The 21,010-nt window shown below is 42.0% G+C and overlaps 2 protein-coding genes across 2 annotated transcripts in view; both read right to left on the reverse strand.

Moving 5' to 3' along the window:
* LOC102290396 (transferrin receptor 1a) overlaps nt 1-8,189 on the reverse strand; it is a 12,992-nt gene extending 4,803 nt beyond the window's left edge. The window contains exons 1-15 of the mRNA XM_042214304.1: nt 7,884-8,189; nt 6,409-6,458; nt 5,491-5,728; nt 4,958-5,129; nt 4,606-4,831; nt 4,404-4,526; nt 3,738-3,833; nt 3,249-3,388; nt 2,999-3,150; nt 2,791-2,910; nt 1,664-1,749; nt 1,301-1,364; nt 1,106-1,173; nt 300-364; nt 68-186 (exon numbers count right to left, since the gene is read on the reverse strand). Of these exons, the coding sequence (XP_042070238.1) occupies nt 68-186; nt 300-364; nt 1,106-1,173; nt 1,301-1,364; nt 1,664-1,749; nt 2,791-2,910; nt 2,999-3,150; nt 3,249-3,388; nt 3,738-3,833; nt 4,404-4,526; nt 4,606-4,831; nt 4,958-5,129; nt 5,491-5,728; nt 6,409-6,441 (1,702 nt within the window). The 5' untranslated portion in view covers nt 6,442-6,458; nt 7,884-8,189. The remainder of the gene's footprint in view (nt 1-67; nt 187-299; nt 365-1,105; nt 1,174-1,300; nt 1,365-1,663; nt 1,750-2,790; nt 2,911-2,998; nt 3,151-3,248; nt 3,389-3,737; nt 3,834-4,403; nt 4,527-4,605; nt 4,832-4,957; nt 5,130-5,490; nt 5,729-6,408; nt 6,459-7,883) is intronic.
* A 452-nt stretch (nt 8,190-8,641) lies between these two features.
* On the reverse strand, nt 8,642-21,010 carry tfr1a (transferrin receptor 1a). Its single transcript, XM_042214302.1, has 18 exons — nt 20,906-21,010; nt 16,849-16,898; nt 16,104-16,341; nt 15,603-15,789; nt 15,279-15,504; nt 15,077-15,199; nt 14,550-14,645; nt 14,138-14,277; nt 13,888-14,039; nt 13,680-13,799; nt 13,453-13,538; nt 13,060-13,123; nt 10,728-10,795; nt 10,562-10,626; nt 10,355-10,448; nt 10,020-10,241; nt 9,603-9,761; nt 8,642-9,320 (listed from the first exon to the last, which is right to left on the reverse strand). The coding sequence occupies exons 2-18, from the start codon at nt 16,879-16,881 to the stop codon at nt 9,078-9,080; spliced, it is 2,316 nt and encodes a 771-aa protein (XP_042070236.1). The 5' UTR covers nt 16,882-16,898; nt 20,906-21,010; the 3' UTR covers nt 8,642-9,077.

Below are 21,010 nucleotides of genomic sequence, written 5' to 3' on the forward strand. Positions count from 1 at the left end.
TTTAAGAATTACTCTCAGATCTACAAAGTTGGCATTAGTTAAAAGAGTTCAGAAACTATTTAAGAACTTGTAGTACAGAAGAATTCACTCACTGAACTTCCAGAGTGGAATCTGAAAGCGACTGAGGGAATGCCGGAGAAGGCGAGGAAAGGATACGCAGCACTGTCCATCCTCAGAGGCTCCAGACTTCAAAATCAAAGGCAAAAAAGAAGAGTGAGAATGACAGCCTACTTTCAAACAAGAAGGCTGTGATAATCATCACTGGCTATACTTTGTTATCTTTAATTAAACGGACTCACATAGCAGACTCCCAGTTGTTCTTTCCAAACTGAGAAAGAAGAGACTGGTTCTTGTCGTTATTCAGCTGAGAAGAAAACCAATACTAAATTTTACAAACCAAAACTAACCAGAAGAATTATTTCTACTTGTAATAAGTGCCACCTGGAAGTTTGATGCCTTCTGTTGTGTGTTTGGCAAAGGAGCTTTAAAAAGAAAGTGGGAATTTCAGCAGATGATTAACTCACTCTGGTGTGAGTGGGTAGGATTTGTAGTAAGACTTCATCAAGACCTAGATCTTGATGAAATTGAGTGGGGAAATTGATCAGTGCCGTAGGCATATTTGGTGTTTTGGATGTTTTTATTGTGTTGCAAGTTTAATTGAAAACTTTGTGTTTGTTGGGGTGTCTCTACTGTCCTTTTTTCTTTTGATTTACTTGTAGTTTTGTTTTAGTTACACCGCCTGGTCGTGCAGGCCGTTGTAAAAGATTGTGAGGGAGTCCTGTGAGAGCGGTCCAACTTCTTTCTTCACTTTTTTTTTTTGGTTTGTGCCACTTCCCTCTGCAAATCCATTACAGGTGACACACAGCACTTATTCCCAGCTGTGCTGAGACCCAAGCTGTTTGTGGTGCTTGGTTCACGGGTGAATTGATCGCAGTGTCTCTAAAACAGGGTGTAAGGATTTGCAGTGCAGCTGGGATGTTAGTAGAATTTGTGGTTAACTGGGAATTAATGGGAAATTTTATGTTTAATTGATAAAACAAATAAAACACATTTATTTCATTTACATCTTAGTGGTCTCTACTGAAGAGATCAGATGTGATGTTACCTCTTTCAGTGTGTTTTGGATCAGGCTGTGCAGCAACGGACTGGCTGCTACTTTAAATCCATTCTGACCTGAAAAAAAAAAACCCAACCCTAATGTTTAGTTTTCATGATGTCGCCTAATTTAGTCTTTTAAGAAGATGCATAAGAGGAAACCTGAACACTAAAGAGGTATAAAAAGTCTCCATCCAGCAAATACCTGTCACAATGCCGTCCAGGTTGATGTAGGCGACTGCTTTCATGCTCAGAGAGGACAAATAACCCTGGAACAAAGAAATAGCCAAAATAAATTTATACTCAGCCACTTTGTTAGGTGCATCTTTTCAAATGTTTGCTCTCTAATAAGCCAATTTATGCATGTAGACATGAACCAGATGTGAGATGAAACTGACAAATGTGCAGCAAATGCTTGATGCTATTGTGTCAATATGAACCAAAATCTCTGAGGAATTTTTCCATCACTTTGTTGAATATATGACATGAAAAATTAAGCTATTATAGCATGTATTTACATGAACAGAGTACACTCATTATTAATGCAGTTTTGCCTTGCATTTCTCACCTCCAACCACTCGGTGGCGCCAACACTCCCATACTCTCCCGCACTCCAACTGGCAAACACCATGCTCCTCCTCGGTTTGAATCCATCTGACAAAGTGGAAACACATTTAATAAAACTAATGAAGCCGGCGCGTTTTTTAGCTGCTCAGTGACAAACTTTAGCGTCTGATGTGAAGTTTACATCATTTTCATTACTGTTACGTATTCATTTGGTTTTTTTCCCCAATTCAGTTTTATCTATATACAGCCAAATTGCAAGCTAAAGAGGTAAAACAGAGAACACGCCAACAATCAGACTTGAAGCACTTGGTGACAGTGGAAAATAAAAACTCCCTCTTAACAGCAAGAAAAATCAGGAAGAAAAAGAGGTGGGTAAAGAAGCACTCAGTGCATCATGGGAGGCCCACAGCACCATAACTAAGGGAGGATTCAGGATCACCTGATCCAGCCATAACTATAAGCTGTAGCAAAAAGGAAAGTTTAAAGCCTAATCTTAAAAGTGTCAGTCTCCCAAATCCACCTGGGAGCTGGTTCCAAAGAAGAGCGCCCTGAAAGCTAAAGGCTCTTCCCCCCCGTTCTCCTTTTAAATATTGTGAGAACCACAAGTAGGCCTTCAGACTGAGAGTCAAGTACTCAGCCTGGGTAATTACATACTGTGAGGTCTTTAAGATAAGATGAGGCCTGATTATTCAAGACCTTTTTTGAGAATGTTAAGGTTTTTGAATAAGATTCGGGATTTAACATGAAGCCTGTGAAGCAAAGACAGTATCGGCGAAATGTTTTCTCTTTCTAGTCCCTGTCAGTATTCTCAGTCCAGCACTTTGAAACAACTGAAGACACACCCTGGTCAAAAACAACCCCAAGATATCTAAAAGTTTTATTTCATTCCAAGACAATGCAATTGTTAGGACCAAGTACGATGGCCTTGGTTTTCATTTAGAAGCAGGAAGTTAGAGCCAGGTCTTTATGGCTTTAAGACATTCCTGTCGTTCAACTAATTGGTGCGTGCCATCTGGCTTCACTGATACATTAAACTGGGTATCCTTTGCATAGCAATGAAAATGAATGATATGCTTTCCCGTGATAGTGCCTAAGAGAAGCACGTATAAAGTATCAACAGGTGCTCACCGTTCTCCACCATGTCAGAGATGGAACGCGCCAGCTCTACGAGGACGCTGGTGCCCACGCTTGATGCTGCAAAGCCCGGGCCCCACGCATCCCTCTGGGCCCCAATGACCACGTATCGATCTGCAGACGGTCACAGGACATTCATCACTCACATCGTTTCCATATTTCCTGATCACAGGATCTCTCTCATTATTCATCTTTGCTGTACCTGCATCCACAAAGCCTTTGATGACCCCAAAGACATTATTTATCCTTTTCTCAGTAAGGACATTGTTGACTTCCACAGTAATAACATCGCTCTCATCTCCGAGTCTATTGATGCCCTCCCAACCATTTGGCTGAGTTCTACCCCCGAGCTGCCTGTGGGATGCAGACAAATGTCAACTCTTTATTGATGCCCTTTTTATTACAAGCTTCGACAATCTTTCTGATACCAGTATGATGTTTGTGAGCCTTACCTCAGAATTTTGGTTCCCATGCCTGTTGTGATAGTCTGAGCCAAAATATGTGGCAGGCCTGAAGACTGCACAGGTGGAAACTGGGTGTGGTTGAAGGAAGGGAAGCCTGGGGTGTAGGGATCCCCAGAGCCCATGTGGACCTGTGGGAATCAGAAGAAAAACACAATGCAGTGCAATTGCTTCCTCTTAGCAACAGTATTAGGTTTACAGACTTTAGAGTTTGTAATACATGTCAAATCAGTCTTCATATTCCCTGTCTGTCTTTTTGTCTATGCTTCTACAGAACCTACCAGCAATACTGTATGACCAGGAATCAAACAATTGCCAGGGAGTTATGATTTGTTTGGTAGCACCCTCACTTGCTCAAAACTCCAGAAAAGCTCCCACTGCATTCCAATTCTTTGAATCTTGAGAACATCAAACAAACTAAGCACGTAGAACACTTCAGTGGGTTTTATTCCAGTACATTTTAAAACTGCCCTCACTCACATGTCCAAAGAGTGAAGTATCATTTCCAATAGGGTAATCAATGGGGTCTGGGTAGATCAGCACAGCAGAAGCGTTCACTTTGGCTGCATTGGCTACCTATAAGCAGAGAAACAAGGCAATGGAAAATTAAGTTCACCAACAGTAAAGATTTTTGCATGAATCCATCCATCTTTTTGGAAAGAAGTAAACTTAAGTCCCACAATCACTAAACAGGTATCACTAGTATGACCTCAGATTTACAAAGTACCCTATTGCCTACCCTGTCACATCAGCTGCCACATATTAAGCCTGGTCATCTGATAGATTTAAACATGTCACTTCTATGTGTGAATCTGTGCCATTTATCAAAACAGTCTCTCCTGAATTTATGCACAAAATGTTCTCCAAGCTTTATTTCATCACAGCCTCATGCAGGAAAGAGGATGAAGAAAAGTGTAGAGAACTCAAAGCTTTTTACACACACACAAAAAACAAAAACAAAACCAGATTTAAACTGGACTAAAACTTCTGTTTGATATTTTGACATTTTCAAATTGCAATTTAGGGACATGACAGATTTGCAAGGAATTACAACACGCACAGATATTACCCAAGTCACCCCAGGAAAGATAATTCCTGTTTGAATAGTTTACTAATACAACTTTTGCATCTTTTTGAGCATCCCACCTTCTCAGCAAAGCTGATCCTTCCAGCTCTGATCAGCATCACCCTGTTATTCATGTTGATGTTCATGTTCTTCAGCTGTTGGAAGTCCTCTTCCTGTCCATAATGGGCATACAGCACTGCACCCTGGAGCCATCAGAAACTGAAATGTCACTGCAAGTGTCACTGTACATTTTTCCTACTCATAATTTAGCCTTCTGATTACCCTTGCTGTTCCACTGGCGCTGTAGGACAGGAAACCCGTTGGATGTTCCTCTGATCCGTTCTTGAAAACTATTCTGTTGTATCCAGATGCTGGGGGGTCCTGAACCTTGACAAAGTGCTCATCAGTCCAGGTCTTCATGCCGTACTCCTTAAACTTTTTTATCACCTTGTTCCCCAGATCTTCATCACCAGGAGAACCAGCCCGGTGGTTGCTGCTGTTCAGCTGACTGTGAACGAACACAGGGAAAACAAATGGATTGAAGAAAACAGGGCCCAGTTATTCTCTTTTAAAACTGCAATGCACATAAAATTTGTACAGCACTGTACATGCAATGTGTGGGGTTTCTATTCACCTTAGTGCAATCTCTAAGTTGGATGTATTTAGTTTATCACCAAGCAGTTTTCTCACATCATCCCAGTCCATGAAAGGGACAGCACCAGTCTCATGGGTAATATCATCTTCAGAAGGTGCACAGGAGCAATTCAGATCCTTATTCTTATGAACCAGGTAGCCAGTCAAATAGCCTGAACGTGGTAGTCATTTAAAATGAGGAAACAATTACTAATAAGGAAAGGGAACACACCCAAGACCAGACCATAGCACAGAGTCAGCATTTTGAAATACCAGTGAGGGACCAAGAGACCTAAAGTTTGTACACTATCAGCGCTTACACCTCCAGACTAAATTCATGGCTATAAACTGTCAAATTGTTGCTCAGATGAATGCAAGGTCAAAGCTGGGCTATGTTTTTCAGATGATAAAATTATACTTTGTACGTTTTCACACACACATGGAAAATGTTTAAAAAAAAATGTAACTTTCTAGGCGTAAGTATCTCCTCAGACAAACAGAAATATGCCAAATACGCCTTTCTCCCTCTCTTACCAATGACAAATGTGAAGACGATAGCAGCTGCCATGAAGCAGAGGTTCTTGGTTGTACATTCAAAGTTTTGAGCCACGTGTGGTTGGCGGTTTGACTTGTGACTAAGGTGGTCTTCGTCGCCATTCTCTCCAACCTCCTCATTCATGTCAGACGACTGTATCATCTCCACCTGGCTGGTGTCACCTTCCATATTATCAGGCAAGTTGAATCGTGTGTAGGAGTGTGGTTCATTGTTAAACTAACAAAACAGAAACAGAAAAGGTCAGGGTAAGCAAAACATATTATTTCAGTAACTACCAAAGAATATAGAACCTGGGTGGGAATCATAGACAGCATGCCCACTGATCCAGTTCTGTTTTCTTAATATATGTTACCACGAGTCTTCGATTAAACAGTTTCAAAGGCATTTCATACCACTGCTATGCTGACGATACACCGTTTTACTTTTCTGTTAATCCAAAAGCCTCAACAGTCCCTCCTGCCTCAGTGAACGTTTCACTGTCATTACTGATTGAAAGTCTTCAAATTTCCTCCATCTCAGTGCCAAAAACTGAAGTTCTTGTGTTCGGCCTCGACAGTTCCTCTAAGCAGGTCAGTCATTACACCAGAGCAGTTTCAGTGCAGTGCACTAGCAGGCTAGTGATTCGCTTCATGCGGTAGGTGGTAAGTTAGATTCAGATTTTCCATTTGGATTTAGTTTGTGTTATCCCCCAAGAGAAAAGTGTCTTGGTTTGTGAATTGGATTTTGGTAGAGTGTCCCTGTGCCAAAGGAAATACTGCACAGTGAAATGTATATTTGAAGTAACCTTTCAGTTAAGAGGTGGAAATGGAAAAATAAACAAATAAAGGGAGGGATTCAAGCTTAATACTAAGCTTGTTATTTTAAGATTTATCTTATAACACTCACTGAATACTTACAATTTGGGACATCGCTGATCTTGCTTGGTCCATGGCTGCTTCAGAGGATTCTGAGAAGATAAACCAAAAAGTTAGACTACTCCAGCCAAGTTTAAGTCTTTAAATGACAGGCATTTTATCCTCCAAAGAGACTTAAAGGCAGGTGGTGCGTGAATGTAACTTTTTATTCAACTTAAATCCCTCACAGTGCGAGCAGTGGGTTGCTGCTTTTTACTTGCATGAACATCCAAAGAATATATCCCATGTCTCGTCATTGGTCCGATTCTTCTTATCCTAAAGGCAGAGCTGGCAGGGGAGCAAAAGGCCAGTGTCCTAAATTTATAACTTTTATGCAATGTGTTTTTTGTGGATTTGTGGTTGTGTCTCTTTTCATTAAAATGAAAATACCATAACAAGTACAGACTGTTCTTCTCTTTGGAAGTGGGTAACCTTACAGATTCATCACAAATCAAATAATTATTTCCTCCACTGTTAAGAAGTCAAAGGCAAGTTGTATAAGAAGCTTCAGCTATGGGACAGAATCTATACAAGCTAATCATAAGAATCTCTTTAGCCCATAAGAAACCTCTTTACACGTTGAGGAACGTTTCTGTTAAAGTTTTAACACTGACTCTCCCATAGTTTTCTTGAAAGTAAAAATGGGTCTGGGGTCTTATGTAGTAATGCTTCCCTGTACAGTTCTGATCATATCTACAGGTATGTGCATTATCAGAAGAAATATTATTTCTGTTAAACGTGCACATAATGTCAAACACATAAACACTACACCCGCGACAAGATTACAGAAGAGAGTTTCTGATCACTCAGGATTGTTTTTCATTAACTCATATGTGATACTGCAGAGCCACTTAGAGGCTTTCCACTGCTGGCTGAGGACTGTCATAGAGGAAGCACATGCAGAATTCTGCTGTGGATTCAAAGTTAGCAGACAACGCATGTGACTAAAGTGGACAATGAGTCTAAACTGGAGGGCGTAAAATGCACCTCTTGTCGTTAAAATACAGGGGGGTGGAAGCTGAAAAAAACCCTGCAACATTCATACTGCAGTGACATGTGGGCCATTTAAGGGGAAATTACGAAAGGAATAGCACAACAACAACAAAAATAATAATAAATAAAACTTTTTCTGCTCAGCAAACAGTAGTTGAAACCTCGACCTCGGCTCTCAGGTCAAAACAATTCGCGCTGCGACTGCAGAAACTGTGTAGCACACGGACGTGTGTTGATGTTGTTTCCACGTAGAGTCGTTGTAGTCACTCAGACCGTGTCTTACACAGTGAGAAATATAGCTCTGAAAACTAATCTGATTAATACATAGTCGTGATCAAACAGCCACATAATGCTCTTTCCACGACACAGACTACACTACACCAGAGTGTGTTTTCCCAAATTAATGAGCAAATGAAACAAATGCACAACACTTTTACGTTTATCCTTATCTAAATTCTCTCTGATGTGTTGCACGGCGAACTTACTGTGTCAGACTGTTGCCTCTCTGTCCCCGATGTCAGCATCATAAATCGGGGAACGCAATTCTCTGGGCAGGAAGATCTTTAGCGCAGTTGGGAAAGAAATGGGCGTGAAAGTGCGAGATCACGAGTTTGGAGTCACCGCTCAGTGGTAACATACTTCCTCTAATTTTTTCTAACGACAATATTTTTATGTACATTGTTTATTCTAACCCTTGAGTAGGCAATGGGCGGATCGCGGTCCGGATCTGGACCCAGATGACGTTCTGTGTGGAACCAGACCGTTTATATTTTACTCTGCGCAGCTTTCCACGTACTTACGGTAAGGTTATTTTTAATGTGCGCAGCTTTTTCTTTTGTGTTTACGGTACTCGACGTACACAGGAAGCAACGGGTTAATCGCGTACGTTATAAGCCATCCCACGTGACATTACTCAACCAATCAAATAATTTCTTCAGTTGAACAGGCGCATTGCGTGTGTGCGAAAACAAAGTTTTGTACTGAATGTACACATTATGGGAAACACTATCACCATAATATTAAAAAAAACTACCTACTGTTATTAACATTTTGGAAATTACTGCTCCTGATAATTACACTTTTATATGAAAGGTGATTAAAAACTATTTATAGTGAACCCTGCCACTGATAAATAAATAACTCAATAAATAAACACGTGGTTTCTGTTTCAGTGACACATGGTTGAGGACCTTCTCCCCTGCTTTGACAGGTCTGCACAGATTAGCTCCAATGCCAGGAAATGTGTTTCGTATTTGATTCAGATCACTTTATTAAATTCATGCATATAGTCAGGGCTTTGCGTTGTTTTGTTTTTTTGTTGTTGTTTTTGTTTTTAATGCAGCTGATTATTCCAAATCTTTATACACTGGTGCTTCTGTAAAAATCAATCTGAAATTTCTGTATCTATCACAGTATGAGATATTTTAGCTAGTGATAAAAAAAAGCTCAGGTTTGAACTCCGCAGCAGCAATAGAACAAAAAAAAACAGTTTTCCTCATGGTAAACTATAGAAAGTCATTGACTTATTGTCATCATACGGCGCTTTTAACAAATGAACATTGTGAAAACAATATGATGACTTTGTAGATATCCACTGAAAACGTGGTGATTAATCACAACAGCACTGCCAGTTGTAATAAGAGGGCCAAACCATGAACAAGGGAGGGCAAAGGACTTTTCTAGATTTCATTATCCAGAGACCAGATGTCCCCTGCTAGGGAGTTGGCACAGGTCTGAATGGTCCAGGTCGCCTGGGCAAACTGGTTGCAGAACAGCTCGGCGTCTGCGTCGGGGTTGGCAGTCGTCAAAGAGTCAAGGTGGTTGGTCAGAGCTTTGAGGGTGTGGGGACCAGAGCCCAGCAGGATGTGACGGAAGGGGCCGTCTCTGGGAGAAACGTAGGGTGACAGGAAGTTCCTTTCCACCTATAGCAAGAAGACGGACATCATGAAAGAGCTGGATAAAAACCAACGTTATCAAAAAATTTATTGGACAGTCCCGTCCTTTGAAAAGCAGAAAGCAGCAACTAAAGACTACCTACATCAACTATTACACTTGACTGTGATTAAAATGTGATGTATCCCACTTAATATACAATCCAAAGGTCAGTTAAACCAACACTAAAGTTGTAATTTCAGCTAATCAAAAGCAGAGGTGGCAGCGTGTGAAATCAACTAAACTTGATGGGCTGAGTTTTTTCCCCTTACCGTCATGATGCGGTCATTGATCACGCGGCACATCTCGATGTCCTCCAGGTCGCTGTTCTGGATGTCGGCTGCCAGCGCGCTGGAGGCACGGCCGTAGGAGCCAGAGGCCATGATCAACCACCGCACTGTCAGAGCTTTGGGCAACAGCTGGGGCTGCATCTGCAAGCACACAACCATGCAGGGATGACTTTTCTCCCTCAAACTCAAGTTAGTAAGCTGGACATTCAAAACCTGACCACAGCTTTGTCTTCTATGATGAGAGGAGTAACCAGGCAGAACAAACTGATTCAAAACTGATCATTTTTAAGTTGAGTGATGAAAAACACGACATCAGTCAAGTTGCTCCTGATTTCTGCAGCCCTGCTCTCAACAAGGTAAATACTATCTTCATTTACAAGGACACTGGTGAGCACTCACCCTCTGAACAGCCTTGACCCTTGCATTAATCTGAACCACGTGGCTGCGTATGAGCTGGTTGTACTTCTTCAGGTCCATCTGCAGCAGGTGGTCATGGACCAGCCTCAGCGCTATGTGACCTGCAAACTGGCCCGCTCTCACAGCCAGCTGAGGAACCTGGCTGGCTGTGACAGAGTTCAGGTTTTCTCGGGTGTCCAGGATTGTGCCAAAGTACGGGTAGTCCTGAGGAGGCACACAGGATGTCTTAAGAATTACTCTCAGATCTACAAAGTTGGCATTAGTTAAAAGAGTTCAGAAACTATTTAAGAACTTGTAGTACAGAAGAATTCACTCACTGAACTTCCAGAGTGGAATCTGAAAGCGACTGAGGGAATGCCGGAGAAGGCGAGGAAAGGATACGCAGCACTGTCCATCCTCAGAGGCTCCAGACTTCAAAATCAAACGCAAAAAAGAAGAGTGAGAATGACAGCCTACTTTCAAACAAGAAGGCTGTGATAATCATCACTGGCTATACTTTGTTATCTTTAATTAGATGGACTCACATAGCAGACTCCCAGTTGTTCTTTCCAAACTGAGAAAGAAGAGACGTGTCCTTGTCATAGTTCACCTAAGAAGAAAACAAATACTTTGATTAAACTCTTGTTTTATTTTACAAATAAAACTGACCAACAGAATTATTTCTGCAGAAGAGATCAGCTGTGGAGTTACCTCTTTCAGAGCGTTTTGGACCAGGCTGTGCAGCAACGGGCTGGCTGCTACTTTAAACCCATTCTGACCTAGAATAACAAGACCACTAATATTTAGTTATCCTGAAACATAAGCAGTGTTGGTCAAGTTACTTGAAAAAAGTAATCAGTAACTAATTACTGATTACTTCCCCAAAAAAGTAATCCCGTTACTTTACTGATTACTTATTTTCAAAAGTAATTAATTACTTAGTTACTTTTTAAAAACACGATTTACAACCTGAATAGGTGATAAAGCGATAGATCTTTCAGCCCAATTCTACTTTTTCTGCATAATCCATCATACAAAATGTAATCAAATGGAAAAGTCTCTTTTTTAAAACTTGTTTTATAGTTTTAATCTTTTAACTTTATGCATCAAGCAAAAATTAATTATATGCACATTCTCTGACTGAAGAAATTTGTTTAATCATTTAAACCTATTTTTGCACATTCAGCAGCCACGCAGCACACGCACACACACACACACACACACCACACACACACACACACAGCTACGAAGCTCGGTTACGGTGGTTGGCTATCAGCAAGGTATACTAGCGCATCTTGGCCCAGAGAACTCCGAGATATCTCCCGGGAATCTTGTGCAAAGCGCAATCGCCTAGAACGGTGTGGTGAGTTTTGTTGCAGCTTCGCGACTAGTGTGTCCGTGCATTGCAGCGGGGCATCTCGTTATCTTGCAGTAATCCCCCACCCATCTTCGAGAACTTTCTCATGCAGCCCCGGTCATTCTGCCCACTACCTCTCCGTTTCCTTTTCCGAGTATTGCGCAGGAACCGATCTACATGCGAGATCAAGACTACGCGTCTAGTTTGGCTGCTCTTGTTCCACACTATGTCACGATGTTTTGCCACAGTGAATAGTACCTACGCACCAATTGTTGACTATCCCACGTTTACTTGTATATGGATTAGTCGCACAAGAGATCTTAGCTCGCGTCATTTACTCACCTTCGGTTGAGGTAAAAGACAAGTAATAATACTGATACAGTATAACGTTACTTTGAACAGTATTATTATGATACTTTTCATAACTGCATGCATGTCAGGCTTAGTCTGACAGGTCAAATGTTTAATACCCCGTTGCGACAGCTGGTCCAACCCTAAGAGGTACCCGTATCCTTGAGTAATTCTGGCATTATTTATAAACAATTTATAAGTTTGTCTCTGGACTGACAAGGCAGTCTTTCTCGGAGAAATGATCGCATGTGAGCCTTAAAGATACAATAGCCAGTGTGATTACGCCTTTTGTGAAGTAGCGTCATCCCCTTGCGTGATTTGCTAGTCTGAGTGCAGCCATCTTCTCGCTCTCGTTCAGTCCAGTAGTGCTGGGATTGGTCTACCTCAGTAGGGTCGTTCTCCCTTTCACTCCACCAGACCCACTCATTCCACTCGACAACTCGGCTTCTGCTAACTACCTGCTTTAAGATTGTGGCTCCAAACCACTCTCACTCCAACACCACGCCATAACTACCTCACCTGAGCGGTCGGTCGCACGTTTTTACCTGCGCACGGTACGCCATGATGCCTCCTTAGCATTTGCCTGCATGCTGGTGTCTGGCATCTTTACACGCTGCACTGGTCTTGCCTTGTGCCACTCTGGATGTCTCAGACTGTTCTGGCGCATGATTAGTGCCTCTGTGCTGTCTTTCAGTCCAGCTTTGTCCAGCCACTGGTAGGATTTCTGGATATCAGCCACCTCCTCTATCTGCCGGTGGTACATACCGTGCAGGGGCCTGTCCTTCCATGATGGTTCCTCGTCTCCTTCCTCTTTCTTGGGTTTCTGCTGCCTGAGGTATTCACTGAGCACTCGGTCAGTTGGACCTCAGGACTTGGGGTGAAACCCTCCATGCATGGTAAGGAGCTTTCTTGTCTTTATGTCAGTGGCTTCTATCTCCTCCTTTGGCCAGCCTATTACCCCAGCAGGGTACCTGATCACGGGCAGGGCGTACGTGTTGATGGCCCGGATCTTGTTCTTAATATCAGCTGACTCTAGGACTATCCTACTAATATGCGGTCTTGTGTGGTTGAAAGTTTGAGCGTTCATGTCATTCGGGATAGGACTATATGCCTATTGCAAGCACTGGGGCTGACAAGCAGGCTGCCGGCTGCGCACCGGGCCCTCTGACCACCACCAGTAGGCAACGGGTGAAGTGTCTTGCCCAAGGACACAACGACCAAGACTGTCCAAGCCGGGCTCGAACCGGCAACCTTCCGATTACAAGGCGAACTCCCAACTCTTGAGCCACGATCGCCCCAGGGGTACAAGAAGTCTGCATCCATGGCAGCAAATACCTGTCACAATGCCGTCCAGGTTGATGTAGGTGAATGCTTTCATGCTCAGCGAGGACAGATAACCCTGGAATAAAGAAATATCCAACATATGAATGAGACTGAGCACAATCACTAATAATTATCCTCCTCAGAATAAGTCTATTCATTTAAGTCTTCTTTAATGGCCATTTGTTTTTGGTCTACATCTTTTGACTTATTTGAGCTATCCTAAAAAAAACATCTGATGTACGAAGTAAAAAACATCCTGGACTTTCCATTGATATCTCATGCATTTGGGGGTCTCTTTTAGCACCAAAGACGAAGGAAATCGCAAAAAAAGTACAATGAGAAGATTTATTTTTGTTGAGTAAAAGAAAAATGCAGCTAATCTAACCTTTGCCATGCACTTCTTACCTCCAACCACTCGGTGGCGCCAACACTCCCATACTCTCCCGCACTCCAGCTCGCAAACACAATACTCCTCCTCGGTTTGAATCCATCTATCAAAGTGGAAACACAATTAATCAAACTCATGAAGCCAGCATGTTCTTTAGCTGCTCAGCATATGACGTGAAGTGTACATCCAGGATCATTTTATTTGGAAATTAAAAACCAAACATCAGCTGCCGACAGGTGCTCACCGTTCTCCACCATGTCAGAGATGGAACGCGCCAGCTCTACGAGGACGCTGGTGCCCACGCTTGATGCTGCAAAGCCCGGGCCACACGCATCCCTCTGGGCCCCAATGACCACGTATCGATCTGCAGACGGTCACAGGACATTCATCACTCACATCGTTTCCATATTTCCTGATCACAGGATCTCTCTCATTACTCATCTTTGCTGTACCTGCATCCACAAAGCCTTTGATGACCCCAAAGACATTATTTATCCTTTTCTCAGTAAGGACATTGTTGACTTCCACAGTAATAACATCGCTCTCATCTCCGAGTCTATTGATGCCCTCCCAACCATCTGGCTGAGTTCTACCCCCGAGCTGCCTGTGGGATGCAGACAAACATCAACCCTTTATTGATGTCCTGTTTATTACAAGCTTCAACCATCTTTCTGATACCAGTATGATGTTTGTGAGTCTTACCTCAGAATGTTCATTCCCATGCCTGTTGTGATAGTTTGAGCCGAAATATTTGGCAGGCCTGAAGACTGCACAGGTGGAAACTGGGTGTGGTTGAAGGAGGGGAAGCCTGGGGTGTAGGGATCCCCAGAGCCCATGTGGACCTGTGGGAATCAGACAGATGAAAAGATGATCTTAGAGTGGATCATGACATCTTTTCAAAGATAGCTTTAATCAAACTAAACACATGAACCCCATTATTATTGTGGTTATCATTTAGATTACTGCACTGGTAGAGGAAGCGCAACTACTTCCTCTTATGAACAGTGCTAGGTTTAAATGCACTTCACAACATGTGTATTGTCAACATGTCGAAAATCTGAGTGTTCTTTTCCAGGTGATTTACACCTGAGGAGTAAAAACTGTCTTCACTCACATGTCCAAAGAGTGGAGTGCTCTCGCCGATCAAGTAATCAGCAGGGTCTGGGTAGATCAGCACAGCAGAGGCGTTCACTTTGGCTGCATTGGCTACCTATAAGCAGAGAAACAAGGGAATGGGAAGCTAAGTTCACCAACAGTAAAATTATTCGAATGAATCACATAATATAAAACGAAGTTTCATGGTAAAAAGGGGAAACGTGAGGCTTTGTTTACATAATTTCTTCTGCGATTAATAAAGTATGATTCTGATTCAGTTGGGGAGAAAGAGGAGAATGCAGTGATGGAGGCAGATGAAGGAAAGGAGGAGAAAGATTATGAGAAAAGTATGAAAATATAAATCTGCAAATCTTAAAAGGTCATATAGTTCGGAAGGTCTCGCCTGTACAGAAACACACACACACGAAAATTCTAATGGAATTCTACTGAAGGTTAAGAACAGAGGACATCTACAAATATTGACAAGTACCACAGGGAATAAAGTCCTGTTCAAATGATGTTCCACCTTATTTTGAAACCACCCACCTTCTCAGCAAAGCTGATCCTTCCAGCTCTGACCAGCATCACCCTGTTATTCATGTCGATGTTCATGTCCTTTAACTGCCTCAAGTCATCTTCCTGTCCATAATGGGCATACAGCACTGCACCCTGGAGCCATCAGAAACAGAAATGTCACTGCAAGTGTCACTGTACATTTTTCCTACTTATAATTTAGCCTTCTGATTACCCTTGCTGTTCCACTGGCGCTGTAGGACAGGAAACCCGTTGGACGTTCCTCTGATCCGTTCTTGAAAACTATTCTGTTGTATCCAGATGCTGGGGGGTCCTGAACCTTGACAAAGTGCTCATCAGTCCAGGTCTTCATGCCGTACTCCTTAAACTTTGTTATCACCTTGTTCCCCAGATCTTCATCACCAGGAGAACCAGCCCGGTGGTTGCTGCTGGTCAGCTGACTGTGACAGAGAAAACAAACACTGGTTACTTACTGTTAAAAATACAACACACATAACAAAATGTGTGCAGTGCTGCAGTGCATGGAGCTTCTATTCACCCAAGGACAGCGTCCATACTGGATGTAGTCAGTTTTTGAGCAAGAAGATTTTTCACATCATCCCAGTCCATGAGGGGAGCAGCACCAGTCTCATGGGCGACAGAAACATCTTCATAACGGAGAGCAGAGGGTGCACAGGTGGGAGCCAAATCCTTATTCCGATGGACCAGGTAGCCAATCAAATAGCCTGAAAGTGGCAGTGATTCCAGATAAGGGATGGGAACAGATCAACTGAATTAAGTGGTGCAAGCCAAACCCTGACTGAAGTGTCTCACTCAGATGACAACTCAAAGCTAAGCCATGTTTTTCCAGATAAAATGACACATGGTAAGTCCCCTCACCACACCCACACACGGGAAAATTATGTTAAAATAGCTGTCGGACAGTGAACTTCCACTTTTTCACAAGTAACACACAATCCAACGGGACAGATCCCCAAAGAACCACTCAAGTTATTGTGCACTAAATTAAAGAGAGTTTCTTCCTTCCTCCCTCTCTTACCGATGATGAAGATGAGGAAGATTGTAGCTGCCATAAAGCAGAGGTTCTTGGGTGTACGTCCAAACTTTTGAGCCACATAGGGTGTGCGATTTGAGTTGTGATTCAGGTGGCCGCCAACGCCATTTCCCCCAGTCTCCTCATCTATTTCAGATGACAGCTTCATCTCCACCTGACTGTTGTCACCCTCCATATTCTGGGTCAAGTTGAATCGTGTGTAGGAGTGGGGCTCCCCATTAAACTATCACAAATAGAAAAAGGGTAAGCAGATTAAATTATTTCAGTAACTTCCAAAGACCAGCAGTGGTTTGATTTCAGGATCTTTGCTTGGACTTACAAGAGGTAAAAGGTTTTTGCTTTTTTATGACCGAACAGAGATTTGACTGAAGAATAGTTCTAGATCTCAATTTATAATAAGTGCTTTACAAACCTAAAGATTACAGCTAACTGGTGGACTTCCCAGTTTCAGTGTGGCTAGCCAAACAAGAGGAACCACTCACTAATTAAAACAAAATTTAATTATGCAATTTAACAGTTTAACATTTCAATGCATTTCTGAATATGAAACAATTGCATTTATCAAGTTCTTCCTGTGTTTGTTCCCAAAATAGAATAAAAATTAAATTCTGGTCATGCAAGTTCTCATTTTTGCAATAACAGTCATTTCAGGTGTGGAAATGATGATGTCCCGTTTAGGATGAAAGCTTAAAGCAAAGCCTGTTATTGTTGGGTTTACACTTATACTTACAATCTTGGATATTGTTGACCTTGCTTGGTCCATTGTTGCTTCTCAGAATTCTAAAAAGATAAGGAAGAAGAAAATAAATTAAACATTGCAGAGTTGGTGAATGCAGCCACAACTGAATCTATAAAGGGTAATGAACCAACCCTCTTCTTCACGTAGTGTGCGGCTTGAATTCTTTGTGCTTCAATTTCAGTTCCCTTACAGTGCGAGCAGTGTGTTACAGTTTTACTTGTGTGTTGTCCAAACAATACATCCCCACCTCTTGTCTAAACATCCACAGGGCTTCCTATCCTACTAACTAGAAAAACAGTGCCGTTTCCAGGCACAAAAGGCCAGTGTCCGTCAAAAAACACCATCTGAGACCCCTGTAAACTCCAACTGAATGCAAGACCACTGATTTCCCACAAAATCGTATGCCAAACAAAGCAAGGTGTCAATTTAACAAAGCCAACAAGGTTCAAAATACAAGTTCTCTACATACAATCTTAAATACTGGAATTCGCAGCATGATAAAGAAGGACCTAAAAGCATAGCTTTTTGTCTTGCTATGCTTTACAAGGTAAAAAAAACTGACCAAAATGTAACTGAACAGTTTTAAAATCCAAGAAGTGGAGTTCCTCTTCATAGGAACCACATGCAGACAATGTGAAACAATGCTGCAACATTCATACTGCAATCACAATTTCAGGGGAAGTTTCCCAACCATCAGCACACAAAGGATATTTGTTGATAAGCTATGGCCACATTACAGAAACATTTTGAATACACACATTTTGATTGCTTAACATTAACAGTTTTTCCTGTATCAGAACAGGCCTTTGTGGGATTTGCTTATTTAAAAAAATATATTTAAACAAAAAAAATAAATAAATAAATAAAAATTGATGGCTCAACGTCTCTTCCAATAGCTGTGCCCTCAAGAACAAAAAGACACCAAGCCATCTCAAATCTTGTCTCATCAAGAGTGGATCATTTTACTGTGTGAAAAGTTTAGAATCACAGGGTTAAATCACTATCACGGTCACTGAACTTTGGCCTGATTAAAAACACTGAAAACATTGTTTTGTTGACGCCGACTTGAAATCCACATGCTCCGAGAGTTGGCATACAAATAAATTGTGCAGTCGCGGGTTGATGCATTCTGTAATGGTATGGAAGTGTTTAATAATATAACGTGTGCTGTTCGCACAAATCAGGAGAAATCCTATAATTATCCTTAGGACCGATTTGCAGCTACAGATGGGAGCTCGAGATGTTTAACTGGACAGTGCGTGTGGAAGGTCTGTGTGGGCAAATGCCAAGGGGACAAACAGGCGGGTGGGCAGGCTCGGTCTAATTTGCAGCAGAAGAACACGACCTTAATAGACTTCGATGGCAAGCTTCCAAGACAGAATAGATAAAAAGCTTAATATTTCCACAAAGCAAATGAAAGCACAGACAAGTTGGAACCTGCCCTCGGTAAAGTTGTTCAGGAAACACTTTTTTGTCTATTCTCAGCACTATGAGGTAACTTTAGAGCATGGCTTGGCAGGACTACCTTCAGGGTAATAAACCAAAACCACACTGAAAAGCAGTAAAATCAGCTCTAAAAAGGACAACAAATGAGCAGCCTTATATTTTTCTTTAAGTGTGACTGATGTGAGCTTTAGAAAGTAGAACTAGGCAAGGATTAGTCACCGTGTAAAGCTAATTGATCTCTAAGGTGGGTAGAGCCATGTCTACAGCCTTACATACCAAGCATACCGGTTCTGAGCCAAGCCGATCCTTTAATCAGATTAGCTACTCTTTGAGACTTGGAAACATATGGATATTAATATTAAATAGAAATCAAGAATTCATATGTTCAATTTCAACAGCACTTTACTAAAAACAAATGTTTTTACATCACAGGAGAAGCCCACTTCTGTACATCAGTTGCTGAACCATAACTATAGCCAAAAGGCACAAGCTGCATCGCCGTTGAAGAGGTTTTTGAACATGTGTGTGTGCCCAAGAGATAGTGTGCGTGTCCCGCCCTTCTGAGAAGGATACTGGCAGGCATGGTCCTCCACCCCCCCACACACACACACCAAGCTGTAACAGGAGATATTTGCCCCCTGTGAGCCCATGATCAAGGTTATTAAAACAAGATCTGGAACAGCGAGCCACTCTCACCAGTTATTTTGTGTTTTTCCACAAAATACAACACAGCATTTTGTCTCTTTTTACAAGTTTATCTTCCCAAAAAAAACATTCAAGCTGTCAGACACAGCTCCTTATCAAGTATGCCTCAAGTTCAACCTTCAAGGACTGCACAGTCCTGCAAAAAATTGAAATGTCACTGTCAGGGTCAGAGAGGTGGAGTACAGTCTGGCTCTACAAATGCAACTTCCTCGTACAGAGTTCAGAACTGAACAAAACCCTTTGTCTGAAAAAAAAGAAAAAAAAAAAAAAGGGCTAACTGTTGCTTCATCATGAGGCACAATCTGGCAACAAGAACAGAGCTGTTGTAAAGATGAGGGTGATTGAGAAGGACAAAAAGCTTGGAACACACCAATGTTTTACACAATAACTGAACCAGTCACTCTCATTCACCAGATTAACCGACCATTTTAAAATTACTAGCCACTGCCACCTTAAATCTGACATAAGCATAACAACAGTCATTATGGGAATTAAAGCCCTCCTGTGTGTCAAGGGCTCTTTATGCAACTTGTCTGTTTATGTGTATTCAGGTTCCAAAAGAAAAGAAAAAAAAATCCCAATAGTTATCTAGTACTGGATCATTACTTAAAGCACAATTAGTTCATAAAATAATGTAATTACCACAATGCACTTGTACTACACCCCCTATGTTAATTACACATCCAAATACCACACAATTAGGTGGAAACCTCACCCAAGCACAGAGTTAACCTTAGCTGAAATAAAACCAGCATGTGAGAAACTTACCTGACCATTCACCAATGTACAGGAAATGACGCACTTTATAGTTTAGACTGTATATATTGAAATATAGCTAAATGTTGCTTCCTAAGAGGAAAAGAACAACATGTGAGGTCAGCGGTGTATAGGAGTTATTGTAGAGTAGCAGATCATGTGAGAGTCACACTGGGGGAAAAGCAGGGCAGGCAAATCCTTTTTTTAAGAAGTATTTTTAAACAGCAGGAAATTCTGAATTCAAACCATCAGAAGCGACACTGGATGACCTTGAATTTACTGAACAGAGATTTCAGGAGAGTTTTGTTTCCTGTTCACTTTCACTATTGTGGGTTCTACTCTGATACCGCAGCGTGTGTCTCTTCGGCACAATTTAGCCCTCTATCCCCGTATAACAACCAGTACTACAGAGTACTGTCTGTAGTATTATATTAAAACTGCACCCATTAAGACAATAACAGCTCGCAGTTTACAGGGCTGTCAAGTTCACCCACTGCTGCTCCGAGAACTCATCCACAGCGAGAGCCAGCTTCACGTGTTTTATGTGAGACAATTTGTCACCTTTACTTAGACCAGCGAGTTAGATTATCTGAGAAGTTCCTGAAAATCTCCCAACCATGTGCATCTGCATTATCCTATATTTAGCCGCCAGTAGCTTGTGTGACAAGGTCAATGAGAAGGCTCGACACTGGCCCGGTTACCTCCACGTTACAGGAACGGGTCGTTACGAGGACCTGGCGTTAGCTTACACCGGAACAATACTCCGCAATGCTGGCTGAACGTGACAACCGGCCTGCTTCATTATGGCGTCCAGCAAGCTGCAGCGTGTAGCTCGCGAGACAAAGTGACAGGTGACGTTCACGAAGACACCGGCTACCTACGTGCACGTGCTCGGATACGGAGCTAGCAAATTTGCTCAAAGTTTGACACATCAGTAAACTGAATATGAGATATATAAACATTTTAATACATCGCACTCTGAGGAAAGCGAAAGATGGCCATGTGCCATCTGCATCGAGTCTTATTTATTTTAACTACAATAAGCTTTAACACTTCCCCAGCTCGACTTGAAATAGTGTAGCTAGGCCTTTATTTTTTATTTTACTGTTATCGTTTCTTTTTTTTTTTTTTTAAAGCTCACCTTCTCTCCAGCACAACCCAACCTGAGTGACCTTCTGCTGTGTAACACGCGGTTCCTTCTTCGGTCGGCGCTCTTCCACCCTCCAGCCGGGAATTACGCTGCACT

Source organism: Haplochromis burtoni, unplaced genomic scaffold, assembly GCF_018398535.1.
Source record: "Haplochromis burtoni strain Fernald_Lab_line unplaced genomic scaffold, NCSU_Asbu1 Contig_546, whole genome shotgun sequence".
Classification (NCBI taxonomy): Eukaryota; Metazoa; Chordata; class Actinopteri; order Cichliformes; family Cichlidae; genus Haplochromis; species Haplochromis burtoni.